The 15,502-nt window shown below is 43.7% G+C and overlaps 1 protein-coding gene across 1 annotated transcript in view; it reads left to right on the top strand.

Annotated features, from left to right (window-relative positions):
- LOC126251405 (ABC transporter G family member 20) overlaps positions 1–15,502 on the top strand; it is a 423,401-nt gene that overhangs the window by 368,767 nt on the left and 39,132 nt on the right. The window contains exon 7 of the mRNA XM_049951813.1: positions 12,684–12,851. Within this exon, the coding sequence (XP_049807770.1) occupies positions 12,684–12,851 (168 nt within the window). The remainder of the gene's footprint in view (positions 1–12,683; positions 12,852–15,502) is intronic.

Below are 15,502 nucleotides of genomic sequence, written 5' to 3'. Positions count from 1 at the left end.
TAAAGTGTAGAGTCATAGCTTACCAAATTATAAAAATCCCACAGTACCCTTAGTGGCCGTTGAGTCTGTGTCACTGAAAGCAAGATCCTCACCGAGGTCAAGACTACTGTACTGCACGCTCAAAACCGATATGTGGTCACGATAGGGAATATCTGAAAACAAATACTTTCTGCCTTGTCTTTCTGGTGTCGTTCATAGATGATTTCCTACTGGTCTCTACATATACAACCCTCTGACTATGAAGCTGTGACCAGCATCGTACGACAAATATGAACATGTAAACTTCTATTTGTAGCCGTTAAGAAACAGCGCATCCTGTGGAATCCTAAGCCAAAAATTAAAAAAAAAAGTACTAGAAATTTGATCTGTTATCATCAGTGCAATTACGCAAGAGTAACAGTTCCCAGGCTCTTCACTTGTACCTCTCACCAATTGCTTCATTATTGCGGAACTATAAAGTGTCATTTATAAGGCAGCAGTCATCGTGGAAAGACAAACTTCTGAAAAATCAGCAGAGATGCTATTGATCTCCACGTTTCTTTTCTCCTTCTTACAATCTTTCAGAAGGTGACTTTAGATTGCCACTATTTGAAGTCCTCTTGCTGTTTCATTGACTTAGTTTTTTTCTTTTGTCATCCTTCTTTGATAACTGCCTGATCGCCAAAAAGTAAAAATACCTCACGCAAGAAATAGGCTACTCTGAATATAAAACCGTGACAGACAAACGTATTTACAAGTACAGCAAAAATAAAAATCAAACCAAATGGCCTTGTAGCAGCGCGTCACTTTCGAAAACAATAGCTGATTATGAATTAAGTCCAAAACGCTGCTTCCTTTTTCGAGATGTTTATTTAATCACGACAGACCTGTTTCAGCACTATTGCCATCATCAGGCGATAGCTGAATTTTATTTGTTGTGTGTAACAATTTTTTGTTTGACGTTTAACCAACGATGTTACAAGTTTACATCAGAGCAGTTACTGATTGATTTCCCTTAGTTACCGTGTTGTTTATTTTTATCTCTGAATGTGTGATTGGTTTGGCTTAGCTTATGTATTTGGTTATTTATCCGTTTCCATGATCGATGATTTGAATAAAGTTTTCTATATAGTGTTAATATTTTAGATCTAATTGTTCGTTGAGTATTTATTGTGGATATTTGAGTGCATGTGTGTAGATTTCGACCTCTTCCAGAATATTGAGCAAGCGACCTTTAGGTGTTATATGCAAAATTTGGATTGCTTTTTCTACATTGTCTGTGGTATGTTGTTCTATCTGTTGCTGTTGAAAGAAGGTTGATGGGTTCCGTTGAGCGTCAAACAAAAAATTGTCACACACAACAAATAAAATTCAGGCTATAACTTCCAACAAATATAGCCTATGAAATCTACGTCATAAAATAACTTTAAAAGATATAAGAAAAACGCTTAGGTGACTAACCAGCGATGTTATAGGTAAGTTAAGAATTCCATAAATGTGTGGTTGTCGATCTCATATACAAGTAGGCTACCATCTGCCCTAGAAAATAGTATATAGTAAAACCATTACTTTCAGATCGCCTGATGATGGCAATAGTGCTGAAACAGGCCTGTCGTGATTAAGTAAACATCTCAAAAAAAGAAGCAGCTTTTTGGACTTAATTCATAATGTTTTTACACGACTTATATCGAGCTGCGGGCCCATTGGAAACAAAATTACAATAGCTGATTGTTGACGACTGGCGAACTTCACAAGCCGTCTACTATTTATTGCTGTCCATTTATTACAGTTTACGGAAAGGAATTAAACTACTTTTCAACAAAAAAATTAAAAATACTTTATTACAGAGAGTTAGAGCGAACGAGACGAAATTATCAAGAATTTTGTGCACGTCGTTCTCTCACCTCCAACAGCCTGGTTGCTAAATCGTGTGCTTTGTGTGCAAAACGAAGCGTGCTTTGCCAGATGGGCTTCTCACCGAGGAGTTCCCTGCGTAATAGCAATGAGAAAAACGATGCAGCCAGTCAAGGTTTAGTGGAATGGACAATCTTCTAACCTATGCTCTTATCCTTATGGCCACGTTCACTTTATGTGCTACTTACTTTTCTCGCCTCTGTTATGAACAAACTATTAAGCGCTTTGATTTGTACGTAACACAGGAGAAATGTATTAGTTACTAAAATAATATATGTGGTTCATCTAGACTGACCAAGATCGAAGACTAACAAATAAATTGTTCACTTGACAAAAGTGTGACAAACTGTACCGTTGATCTCATGTTAAACCTCCCAACCGCCGCTCAGTTGTGAAGCTTTCGTGACTAAAATAATGATAAAGTCGTTGTATTTTTTTATTTCCTTCTTATATTTGTTTCCTTATTTCTGATTTCGGACCATTCTTTGTACAACTCACGTTTAACAACTAACAAATGATTACCCGTTTCTTCTGGAGTAAGAAAGAATTACAGTTACTGTGTTATTGTTTAACTTACGAAACATTTAGGGCAATGACGCCTGTATCAGACCATCTGTGAAACAGCTCCATAAACGTAAACGTCGACACACACAAGTGTGATCTTCCATTACTGGTTCAGTTGCCTATCATTCCTTCAGCTGTAACCAAATGAGTGGAAAATCAGCTTTAAATAAAGTAATTTTTCGCGTTCTATTACCGACTTCCTTTATTTGCATTTCACCGGTGAGATGACGATTACATGACTTCACCTCGGTGATATCGAAGAAGCGGATTCGGTTTCAAACATAAATATACGACCCAATGATTTGGGATACCACAACAGTCCTGGTTGATTTGTATGTTTCGTGTATAATTTCTACAGCTGTCAAAAAGATGTGGAGAGCGACAACTTTTTTGCAGAAGTAGTACCCTCTCCCTGGGTACATACACTCCTGGAAATTGAAATAAGAACACCGTGAATTCATTGTCCCAGGAAGGGGAAACTTTATTGACACATTCCTGGGGTCAGATACATCACATGATCACACTGACAGAACCACAGGCACATAGACACAGGCAACAGAGCATGCACAATGTCGGCACTAGTACAGTGTATATCCACCTTTCGCAGCAATGCAGGCTGCTATTCTCCCATGGAGACGATCGTAGAGATGCTGGATGTAGTCCTGTGGAACGGCTTGCCATGCCATTTCCACCTGGCGCCTCAGTTGGACCAGCGTTCGTGCTGGACGTGCAGACCGCGTGAGACGACGCTTCATCCAGTCCCAAACATGCTCAATAGGGGACAGATCCGGAGATCTTGCTGGCCAGGGTAGTTGACTTACACCTTCTAGAGCACGTTGGGTGGCACGGGATACATGCGGACGTGCATTGTCCTGTTGGAACAGCAAGTTCCCTTGCCGGTCTAGGAATGGTAGAACGATGGGTTCGATGACGGTTTGGATGTACCGTGCACTATTCAGTGTCCCCTCGACGATCACCAGTGGTGTACGGCCAGTGTAGGAGATCGCTCCCCACACCATGATGCCGGGTGTTGGCCCTGTGTGCCTCGGTCGTATGCAGTCCTGATTGTGGCGCTCACCTGCACGGCGCCAAACACGCATACGACCAACATTGGCACCAAGGCAGAAGCGACTCTCATCGCTGAAGACGACACGTCTCCATTCGTCCCTCCATTCACGCCTGTCGCGACACCACTGGAGGCGGGCTGCACGATGTTGGGGCGTGAGCGGAAGACGGCCTAACGGTGTACGGGACCGTAGCCCAGCTTCATGGAGACGGTTGCGAATGGTCCTCGCCGATACCCCAGGAGCAACAGTGTCCCTAATTTGCTGGGAAGTGGCGGTGCGGTCCCCTACGGCACTGCATAGGATGCTACGGTCTTGGCGTGCATCCGTGCGTCGCTGCGGTCCGGTCCCAGGTCGACGGGCACGTGCACCTTCCGCCGACCACTGGCGACAACATCGATGTACTGTGGAGACCTCACGCCCCACGTGTTGAGCAATTTGGCGGTACGTCCACTCGGCCTCCCGCATGCCCACTATACGCCCTCGCTCAAAGTCCGTCAACTGCACATACGGTTCACGTCCACGCTGTCGCGGCATGCTACCAGTGTTAAAGACTGCGATGGAGCTCCGTATGCCACGGCAAACTGGCTGACACTGACGGCAGCGGTGCACAAATGCTGCGCAGCTAGCGCCATTCGACGGCCAACACCGCGGTTCCTGGTGTGTCCGCTGTGCCGTGCGTGTGATCATTGCTTGTACAGCCCTCTCGCAGTGTCCGGAGCAAGTATGGTGGGTCTGACACACCGGTGTCAATGTGTTCTTTTTTCCATTTCCAGGAGTGTAGTTACATTTCGAAATAATCGGGCGAAGGCAGGCAAAAAACGTGCCTTATGCGATCTTTTTCCGTAATGACAAGGCGTGATCTAAAAGGATGAAAAACACAAGGATTTCTTGAGGTGTACTGAATCGAGAGACTTCTGCACGCATCTTACTGTCCACTCCTTGTACCATAAGAGACTTTTCTATTCCCAAAAGCGAAGAAAACCGTTCGTAAATTTGAATTTGTTCCACGAAATGGCTTTGTTTAGCTTTGAAGCGTAATCTTTCTAAAGTAGCGTATCGTGGAGTCTTTTCTTGTGCTTTCAGACGTCAGAAGAGGGCAGTATCAGAACAGATGAAGGTTTTTTTCGTTAAAGCGAGAATACCCATTAATACATTAAAAATCTCAAACTGACAATCGTAAACACCGAATGATCTATTGGAGCCTGTACATCGGACTTCCATTACCTTGATTTTGCTGTTACCGTGTTGGAGAGAAATCTATTAAGTGCTGGGCTTCAGCTTCCCTTCTCTTGCCTGTCACATTTTTCAAAAGAATGTAGATTAGCGCGTTCTTAGAGAATCGGAGTCTCCGCCAGCTATCAAGTTGAAATTTTTATAGCTTCCTGTACAAACTTGAGCACAAGCACGCAAGGTGACAATCAGGGCGAAGGTCGCCGAGGTTATGAGAGAGAGACAAACACAACCAGCATAAACTGGAATAACTGCCTAAAAAGTTCCAGATTTGAGAGATAAACAAAACCGAAGGACGTCTTAAATGGCGCTAAGTGGCTAATTCCTGAACAGCCACTCCGTTACGCAATTACTTTTAAGTTTTTATGCTTGCCAGTCACGCTACCAGCCCACTATCAGTCTTTGCTACTTAAGCTTATTATTTCAAACTCCCAGTTGCTTGTACAGATACTAGTCAGAATTATTTCTGGATTTGTCTTCAGTGATAAACCGGATTACGCAGTAATTGTGAATTAGGCTCATGTACACTAGGCCTACCTCCTCCTATGCATGAAACACCCCCGCAAAATACATAAAAACTATCCTTTCTACACTGTCTCTGTTAGTACTAAATTGACCTCTTCGGCGCTACAGCTCTATTGTGCATTAGCGGCGTATTTGCCTCCGGTTCTTCTTCTTTTTGAGATGTTCAAATGCTTCAAATGACTCTGAGCACTATGTGACTTAACATCTGAGGTCATCAGTCCCCTAGAACTCAGAACTACTTAAACCTAACTAACCTAAGGACATCACACACATCCATGCCCGAGGCAGGATTCGAACCTGCGACCGTAGCGGTCTCGGGCTTCCAGACTGAAGCGCCTAGAACCGCTCGGCCACACCGGCCGGCTTTTAAGGTGTTACGGGTTCAGAGGGAGGTGAGGGAGGCAATGTCGGAGGAACTCGTGTCTGGTACATTGCTCTCCGAACCATTAACGTTGGTTTGCTGAGTCTAAGCTGCTACTTCAAGGAAAAATCTTGGGCAAAACCCAAATCGAACAGAGGGGCTACGTGTAGCGAGTCGCTCAGTGGCGAAAGCGGATGCTCCCAGCTATTCCAGTCAAATTTCTTTTCATATTACTACACACGTCAGGGATCTGAAACCATTTTCTAATGCTGCACTTTTGACAAACGTAATGAAATGAAGAGTTACAATGGTTGAATAAGCATTACATAAGTCGTTGCTGACAACTGTAGTTCGTAGACCGTTGGAAAGAAAGAATCACAGAAGCAGGCCGAGATATGAGTGTGTGAAGTATATGACGAAGTGGGATGCAACAATTGTTTCGAAATGAAGGTGGCGGTTGCTGGAAGCGAGATCATTGGAGAGGTGCATGAAATCAAACTTAGTGTTCCTGACAGAAACAACAGGAGTTTTGTAAGAAGGAAAAATGTCTCTTTTAACAATAAAATTTTAGAGGTATTTTAATATCAGAATGAGATTTTCACTCTGCAGCGGAGTGTGCGCTGATATGAAACTCCCTGGCAGATTAAAACTGTATGCCGGACCGAGACTCGAACTCGGGATCTATTGCCTTTCGCGGGCAAGTGCTCTACAATCTGAGCTACCCAAGCACGACTCACGCTCCGTCCTCACAACTTTACTTCTGCCAGTACCTCGCCTCTTACCTTCCAAACTTTACAGAAGCTCTCCTGCGAACCTTGCAGAACTAGCACTCCTGAAAGAAAGGATATTGCGGGTGAGCCACAGTCTGGGGGATGTTTCCAGAATGAGATTTTCACTCTGCAGCGGAGTGTGCTCTGATATGAAACTCCCTGGCAGATTAAAACTGTGTGCTGGACCGAGACTCGAACTCGAGACTCCCGAGTTCGAGTCTCGGTCCGGCACACAGTTTTAATCTGCCAGGAAGTATCCTAATATCGCCCAATTACACTGTAGAATACGAGGCAATGGTCTATAGGATGATAGTACGACATTGTCTGTTCAGTACACGTTTTGGCCATGTTTTTCAATACGGATACATCAATGAGGTGTATAATTCCCAGCAGAAAGAAAAATAGTGGATATAATCCAGCGGGGAGTGGCTATGGATGGTGGGTTCGTACAGTTGTATGGTTTGGAAGACGGACTCTGCATCCGAATAGAGGATGCCTGTGGTCGGTCCCAGGTTCAGAGCCGTTAGTTGGCGCCCGTGTCGATGGTGTGCTGTTTTGCAGCCGGGAGCCTTGTTATTCCACGCGGCAGCCTCCCGGTCACGTCGCAGCAGTTATCGGTTACCCCTCTCTCATAGTCAGTGGCACGTGGTCCCCGCGCTAATGGCCCCTTGGGCCTTGTCGCCGCTGGGCGCTGAACAGTCGCTCTTCACCTCTCCCCCCCCCCCCCCCCCCCCGTGGCCTCTGCTTTTAGACCTCGGCCTTCGGAGAGCTCTGATGCTGTCCGTACAGAGACTACGGGGCTCGCATAAATGCAAAAGTTTTATTAGAACGGAACGAATTTTGTGCGCTTCTCTAAAAATTGCACACGGCTGTGTCAGGTCGTTCGATAATTGTTACTCGGTGAGGTAAGAGACACAATGCTTGGCGCAGACTGTCAGCTAACCGTAGAGATGACTACACTCAAGAGCCAAAGAAACTGGTACACCTGTCTAATATCGTTTAAGGCCCCCGCGAGCACGCAGAAGTGCCGCAACATGACATGGCATGGACTCGACGAATGTCCGAAGTAATGCTAGAGGGAGTTGACACCATGAATCCTGCAGGGCTGCCCATAATTCCGTAAGAGTACGAGGTGGTGGTGATTTCTTCTGAATAGCACGTTGCAAGGCATCCCAGATATGCTCAATAATGTTCATGTCTGGGGAGTTTGGTGGCCAGCGAAAGTGTTTAAACTCAGAAGAGTGTTCCTGAAGCCACTCTGTAGCAATTCTGGACGTGTGGGCTGTTGCATTATCCTGCTGGAATTGCTGAAGTCCGTCGGAATGCACAATGGACATGAATGGATGCAGATGACTAGGCAGGATGCTTACGTACATGTCACCTGTCAGAGTCGTATCTAGACGAATCAAGAGTCCCATATCACTCCAACTGCACACGCTCCATACCATCACAGAGCCTGCACCAGATTGAACAGTCCTCTGCTGACATGAAGGGTCCATGGATTCATGAGGTTGTCTCCATACCCGTACACGTCCATCCGCTCGATAAAATTTGAAACGAGACTCGTTCGACCAGACAACATGTTCCCTGTCACAAACAGTCCATTTTCGGTGTTGACGGGCCCAGGCGAGGCGTAAAGCTATGTGTCGTGCAGTCATCAAGGGTACACGAGTGGGCCTTCGGCTTCGGAAGCCCATATAAATTATGTTTCGTTGAATGGTTCGCACGCTGACATTTGTTGATGGCCCAGCACTGAAATCTGCGGCAGTTTGCGGCAAGGTTGCTCTTCTGCCACGTTGAACGGTTCTGTTCAGTCGTCGTTGGTCCCGTTCTTGCAGGGTCTTTTTCTGGTCGCAGCGATGTCGGAGATCTGATGTTTTACCAGGTTCCTGATATTCGTGGTACACTCGTGAAATTATCGTAAGGGAAACTACCCACTTCATCGCTACCTCGGAGATGCTATCGCTAGTGCGCCGAGTATAACACCACGTTCAAAGTTACTTACATTTAGATAACCTGCCATTGTAGCAGCAGTTTCCGACCTGACAACTGCGTCACACACTTGTCTTATATAGGCGTTGCCGACCGCAGCGCCGTATTTTACCTGTTTTTATATCTCTGTATTTCAATACACATGTATATACCAGTTTCTTTGGCGCTTCAATGTATTTTTATCGTAAGAACATACAGACATACAAGGATTGGACAAGTATATGGAAAACAGCGAAAAAAATGCGTGCTTGAGAATAAACGCAGAGAATGCTAAGGCTGCAGGTTTTGTTGTTATATTTGCCCACACACGGCACCTGTGCTACGCCCTCAACACATTGCCAGTCGTGGCCAGAACAGTGTTATGCGTAGCTGTGAGAGGATTATGGCGTAGCTAAGTGAATTCGAACATGGACAAATTGCTAGTGTTCGTATATGGAAGGGGGGGGGGGATGCTTCCGCAACCAAGGGTGCCGAAGATTTTGGTGTTTCAAGTGGCAGTGTATCGAATGCTTACACTGCATACAGGCAACGGGACAAACATCATCCGGTAAGTCACAATGCGGACGAAAATGTGTGTTAAGTGATCGTGACGCACTGTCATTGAAAACGATTGTGACGAAAAGTTGGAGGACGAGAGCTGCAAAAGTACTGCAGAATTGAATGTCGCTCTCGCGAACCTGTCAGCACCAAAACAACAGTAAGGGAGCTCCATACGCTAGAAACCGCAGGGCGAGCTGCAATTTCAGTGCCATTCGTCAGTGATTCAAATGCCCGTAACAGGAAAACGTCGTGTGGAAGCTATAAAACCTAGACGATCGAGTAATGGAAGGAAGTCTTGTGGTCGGATGAGTCTTGTTTCACATTGTTTCCAACTACTAGCCAAGTTTACATCCCAAAAGTGAAAAATGGTGGGGGTTTGTTGATGATTTGAGTATTCATATTGTGGTATTCCATAGGTCACATGGTTACACTCTCTGGTCGCATTACTGCCACGGATTATGTGACCATTTTGGCTGATTAAGATCTATCCCATGACAGAAAGCTTCTTCCTCATTCGTGATCCTGTGTTCCAGAACCATGGGGCCCCAGTTCACACATGTCGTATCATACAGGAGCCCGCCCGGTTAGCCGATCGGTCCAACGCACGGCTTCCGGAGTGGGAAGGAGCGCCTGGTCCCCGGCACGAATCCGCCCGGCGGATTTGTGTCGAGGTCCGGTGAGCCGGCCAGTCTGTGGATGGTTTTTGGCGGTCTTCCATCTGCCTCAGCGAATGCGGGCTAGTTCCCCTTATTCTGCCTCAGCTACACTGTGTTGGCGATTGCTGCGCAAACAAGTTCTCCACGTACACGTAACCCTGAAAGACTGGTTCGGTGAGGGGCGGAGGAGGAGTGAAGTGGACTGCAGTCGTCGTCTTGAGGTTGTGGACCACCGTGGCTGCGGCGGGGACGGAGCCTCTCCGTCGTTTGTAGGTCCCCGGTTAACATACAATACAATCATACATGACTGGTTTTGTATCATATATCCCTGACCACAAAGTCATCAGATCTGAATGTTATTGGCTCTTTGTGGTCTACTTTGGAGAGAACAGAGCGTGATCGCTATCCACCTCTATCATAGTTGCCTGAACACGCCACTATTTTTCAGGACTTGTGTTATAAGATTCTCTTGAAAACCATACAGGGCCAGTTTTTATTCATTCTGAAACACTGGAAGACATTTTGAATGCCGACAGTTTTCCTACACCGTATTAGGCATGCTAATGTTTTTGGTGTTTCCATATTTTTGACTACCCCTTGTAACGTCATGGAGACCTAAAGGCTTACCATGCTACAAATATAAAGCCTGATGTCGAAATCATCGCCTAATCGAACCAAAGGTGGTCGTGTTGGTACTCACCGGCAACCTGTAGCATCGCTCGTTGAGCGGGCAGTTCTCCGCAATATACCCTATATTGTCTATTCTTCCACACCGGTCATATGCAACACGTTCAGAATAACTCAGTTTCTTCAAAATTTGGCCACGTCTCCCATGTCACTTTCGGATGCGATTGAGTCTCAATCAGTCGCAATGGAAGGGATCAGACCGTGCAACCTTCTTCGTTCGGTTTTGAATTAGGTGTGTGTTCTGGAGTGGATGTTCACTCCAACGATCTTCCCACTTCTTTGTTTCGTCGAATACGTCTGTCTGAAGATGACCCAATGTAGCTTGTGTTACTTTACATATAGTTGGAGAATTCTGGAAAGTGCTAGTTAGAATTGCGTTCTTAAGAATTTGCACCTGGCAGCTCTTATTCTGAGATCCAGAGGAGCAATAGTTGATAAAAGAAGTACACACGAATGGGAGTAATGTGACAGCGCCACTAATGATTATAGTGGCCGCATTTAGAAGCTTTGTTGTGTGTTTATATGCAGCTTTCATACACATAGGCACAATATTCAGATTCTGAGTACAAGTGAAGTTGCATAGTAGTTTGTTTCCATTTACTCCCCACAAGTTTCTGGATTTTTGCGGATTAGATTTACATTTGAGCCAAGCTTCTTTGGCTGATTTATGCATTTTGGGTGACACCAAGATATTTAAGGACGAAGTTACGGAAAACTTCGACTCAGTCAAATAACAAGTGTAACTTCCTGTGTGCCTCTTTATCATGGAGATGCAACAGTGGCCCCTGTTTTACTTTAATCTGGTTGCAGTTCTCATTTGAAATTTATTTAATACAGTGAGGTCACTTCAGAGTGCATTCTCACAATGCTTGATATCTTTCTTCAAACAAATTAATGCCAGCTCATCTGCATATTGTGTCCACCAGCGTGATTGAGGAGGACCTGGGTTTAATGCCTGCTTCAGTCAGTGATTTGTCCTTGGTGGGAGGGCCACAACAATGTGTACTCATCCTTGTGATGCCATCTGAGCAGCTGCTTGACGAAGTGGTAGCAGCGCCAGGCCTGCTAACTCAACAAGAGCTGGAAGTGCAATGTGCACACCCGTATCCCTCCACATCGCATGCCCATGACGCCATTGGCTTATGGATGACATGGTGGTCGGTCGGGCCCAACTAACCCATCTGTAGTAGAACGGTTCTACTTATCATCTGCAAACTGGAACTCAGGAGTTAGTAGCTGGTGTGTCATGGACATAATAATGCAACAGAATGGAAGTCAGAGCTGACCATTTCCAGGGTTTTCCATCTGCTAGCTTTTCTGTTCAGAAAAACTAAAAACGTTCTACCAGAAAGAATGTTGTTGAGTAAACTTGTTAGCTTCTAACATGGAATTACAACAAACTCGAGCATCAGGCCTTCTCTCCATACTTTTATTAGTTTGGCAGCAACTGCATTAACATTTATATGTGAGCTTATTCTTCATTTGTGTGGATTTACAGCAAGTTTCCTTATAAGCTTTCAGACTTTACGACTGCATTACATAAAATTCAGTCTAGCTGTGGTCTTGTGTCATTTATGACTTCTCACAACAATCAACTCTGTGAAAATATTCAGTATTGTGTCAGTGTCTGGAATGCACTACCTTACTCAACAAGATCTATTGACTGCGAACATCTACGTAGTATTAAATAATTAGTTTCTGAAACACTATGTTTGAAGTGAGGAGGAGAATTGTGAAAAGTAAGAAAACTGGAGAAAAAGGAAAAAAGGGTGGATCTGAATTATGGTTATATAGAATAATGCTGAAAGATAATTGGACTTAAGAAGTGGAGACTGAAAAGGCTTTGGACAGAGGAACAAAATGTATTTGGAAATGAAAATGGGAGCTAGAGCCCGAGGCATCTACTGAGGTAGTTTGATTATGGTGCTAGCTGCAGAGGGGGAAAATTGTACAGAATGTCACCACTGCAATATGTAGCACAGACTACAAGGACTTGATCCATTAGTTCCTCTCTCTTCTATTTTACCAATTTCATAGTTACCACAATGTCTGTCACTCCCGTCCTCATTGGAGTACTAGAGCAACAACACATGTAGGAAAGTCTTGTGGCATTTGGAAAATAGCAGGGAAGTACCTGGCAGATAACAGCTTGTTAGTCTTTTAGGCATCCTCATGTGGCCCAGTTGGCAGAGCATTACCCACAAAGAATGAAGATCTATTGTCTCAGGCCCAGTCTGAAAACCAGTTCTGATCTGTCAGAAGTTTAACTGTAGCATACTTCTTTTTAGAGTTAAAAGTGCATTGTGGAGATAGTATGCTCCCTTCTCTGCCCCAGAATGCAACAAAGTCAGTGTAGGATATTTTCTGCTGATGTAATTCTTGATTTGTTGTTGTACAGATTGGGCTGATGAGAAGTGGACACCTGCTAGCAGAGGAGTCTCCACATGTGCTGCTGTCCATGTATGGCTGCCAGTCTTTGGAGGAGGTCTTCCTCAAGCTCAGTCGTCGCCAGGGCAATGGTGCCAATGGCTCTGATAACCTCAACATCTCCAATAATATATCACTGGTGAGTGAAGTAAAACCTATACATTGCTGTTGTAGTGCAATTTTTGTGCATTTCGCATTACGCCTTATTGGACCTGCATGAGTCTACCAACAGCATAAGGCCTGCCTCCCCCCCCCCCCCCCTCTGTGTGCGTGCGCGCGCGCGCGCTCGTGTGTATGTGTGTGTGTGTGTGTGTGTGTGTGTGAGTGTGTTATACATATGTCACAGCCACGGACATGCATCAGTGCTTGCTAAACACATGTGAAATGTTATATCAAAGTAAGAATGGCTAGATAGTGGCTTTTGCCTTCCCATGCTGGGAAAGAGAACTTGAGCAACAAGAAACGTTCCATGCATTCTTTCTGAGGTGCATCGTTTCGCAATGAGCAGAAAGTTCATACAATTGATAGTATGACACAGAGAACTCTAGAAATTTTAAATTGCAGGGATACTAAGGCATTTCAGGAAAAATATACCACCCTTATGTGTCATAAGGAATGGTGTAAGAATTAAAAGGGATGATCAGTTAATCCAGAAATAGATATGATTCATATAGGAGTAGAGACAAAATTGGAAACCATTATAGATAAGCTGTACTAGAAACTGTGTATGCACAGAAAGGATTTACAACTGGATAAAATACATTTTGCCACTAAATTGATAAGTATCATAAAGAAATAAATGCTTTCTACCAACATGCCTCAATTTTGTCCTATTTCCCATTTGCTAGCATTTGAGATCTACCACATAACTTACACTGAAGTATACAGGGTGTAAAGGCTATAAGTGCTGATATTTCTGTTGGTGACTGAGGACAGTGTACTGAACAACATTACATGAGTTTTTACATAATTTGTGGACTAATAATTATAGCCATTACAAGTTGTATGTTTGTAGGTTGCTTAGTATCTCCATGTACATGTGACCCCTGGGTAGCACGTTAGATGTTGAAGTGTGGATATGTGGATGCAAAACAGTTAATAGGTACTGGCAGGCATAGTCTACTTATTGGTACACAACGATAAGACTGTTTGGTGCACAGAAAAAACAAAACAGCCAAGACACTGATCTGCACTTATACCTCTCTCTCTCTCTCTCTCTCTCTCTCTCTCTCTCTCTCTCTCTCTCTCTCTCTCTCTCCCCCTCCTTCCCTCCCCTCCATCCCTCTGTGTGACTGTGTGTGTGTGTGTGTGTGTGTGTGTGTGTGTGTGTGTGTAGAAACACACAGAATGTGTGACTTGACACACAGAATGTGTAATTGTGTAATTCATTAAGAAAGTTAAAAGCTACTTAATATGAATATGTGCAGAACAAGTGAGGATGGCCTCCACAGAAAACCAAGAGCACAGGACAGGATTATGGAAAGTGATAGTTATGCTGACACAATGAAGTCAGGGAACTTCATAATCCTGTTAAGGAAACTTGTGGTGGAATATAAATAATTTAGGAGTAAAGGAGATGACACACTGAACAGTAAAAGCATTTAGTTGTGAACAAGCACACAATAAAGATTGAAAACTTGCTAGCTTTTGGACAAATTAGAGAAAACACATACACACACACACACACACACACACACACACACACACACACACACATTCACACACACACACACACACACATACAAAGATACACACTGTGTAAGTGCATTGTGTGTACAGCTGGCACAATGTAGCTACACGTGTGTGTGTGTGTGTGTGTGTGTGTGTGTGTGTGTGTTCTCAAGCTTGTTAAAAAGATTTATCCGAAAGGTAACAACTTTCAATTACTTTTTATGTGCCTATCAATGACTCAGCACTTTAAATATTCTGATGATTGGTCTCCTTTACTACTAAATTATTTATGAGCTTCATAATTATTTGTGTTGCAACATCTTGTGAGCAGTGTTTCATGTTACATAAAGTGGGCAAGCGAATGGAATACAGAAAAAGTCTGTGGTCAACTTTTGATTGAAGAAAAACTGTGACTATGTTGGTTAGTGTCATCAATATGTTGGCCAGATTTTGGTCACAAATATATATTGAGGTGTTCTGGGCATTGTGTTATCGCATTATTTTCTGAAGCACATGTTGCTGGATAGGGATAAAGCTCTCAAAGAGCAGTAGGGTGCAGAATTACAAATGGTCCATTTCAAGTTATTCAAATACCATGAATTAGAACCAATCTTATTTACCATCTATGTATCATAAGTAAAGGCATCATCAGTCTGAAAGTGTTAATGGCATATTATTTTTATGATCTGAAGACTAACACACAACCAGTTATGGACATACTTACTGTTAAACACAGCATTCAACTGACAGAATGAAATTGGGACTGTTCACCTACATCAAGTACAGAAAGAAGTAAAATGCAAGTTAAATTCGAGAATAAAATCTTTGAGCAACCAGGGATCAAATTCTAAAGTTTAGTCTCACATTAATTCACTTGGCCACCAATCCAAAGGGCTATCTGTTGTAGCCTGACATTCAAGATCTACACGACAAGAAACTTTGTTGCCACTGGAGGAAAAATAACATTATGATTTGATTGTGATGAAGAAAAAGTTAATACTGCTGACAATGATTATAATGTTACAAACAATGGCACTAATGTATTTATTCACAAAATAAATACAACATACTTCATTCTTTACTTTGTGAAAACACTAATGGCATGGCACTGGCTGACTG

Source organism: Schistocerca nitens, chromosome 4 (genome assembly GCF_023898315.1).
Source record: "Schistocerca nitens isolate TAMUIC-IGC-003100 chromosome 4, iqSchNite1.1, whole genome shotgun sequence".
In the NCBI taxonomy this organism is placed as follows: Eukaryota; Metazoa; Arthropoda; class Insecta; order Orthoptera; family Acrididae; genus Schistocerca; species Schistocerca nitens.
This window is presented reverse-complemented; position numbering and strand designations above follow the sequence as displayed.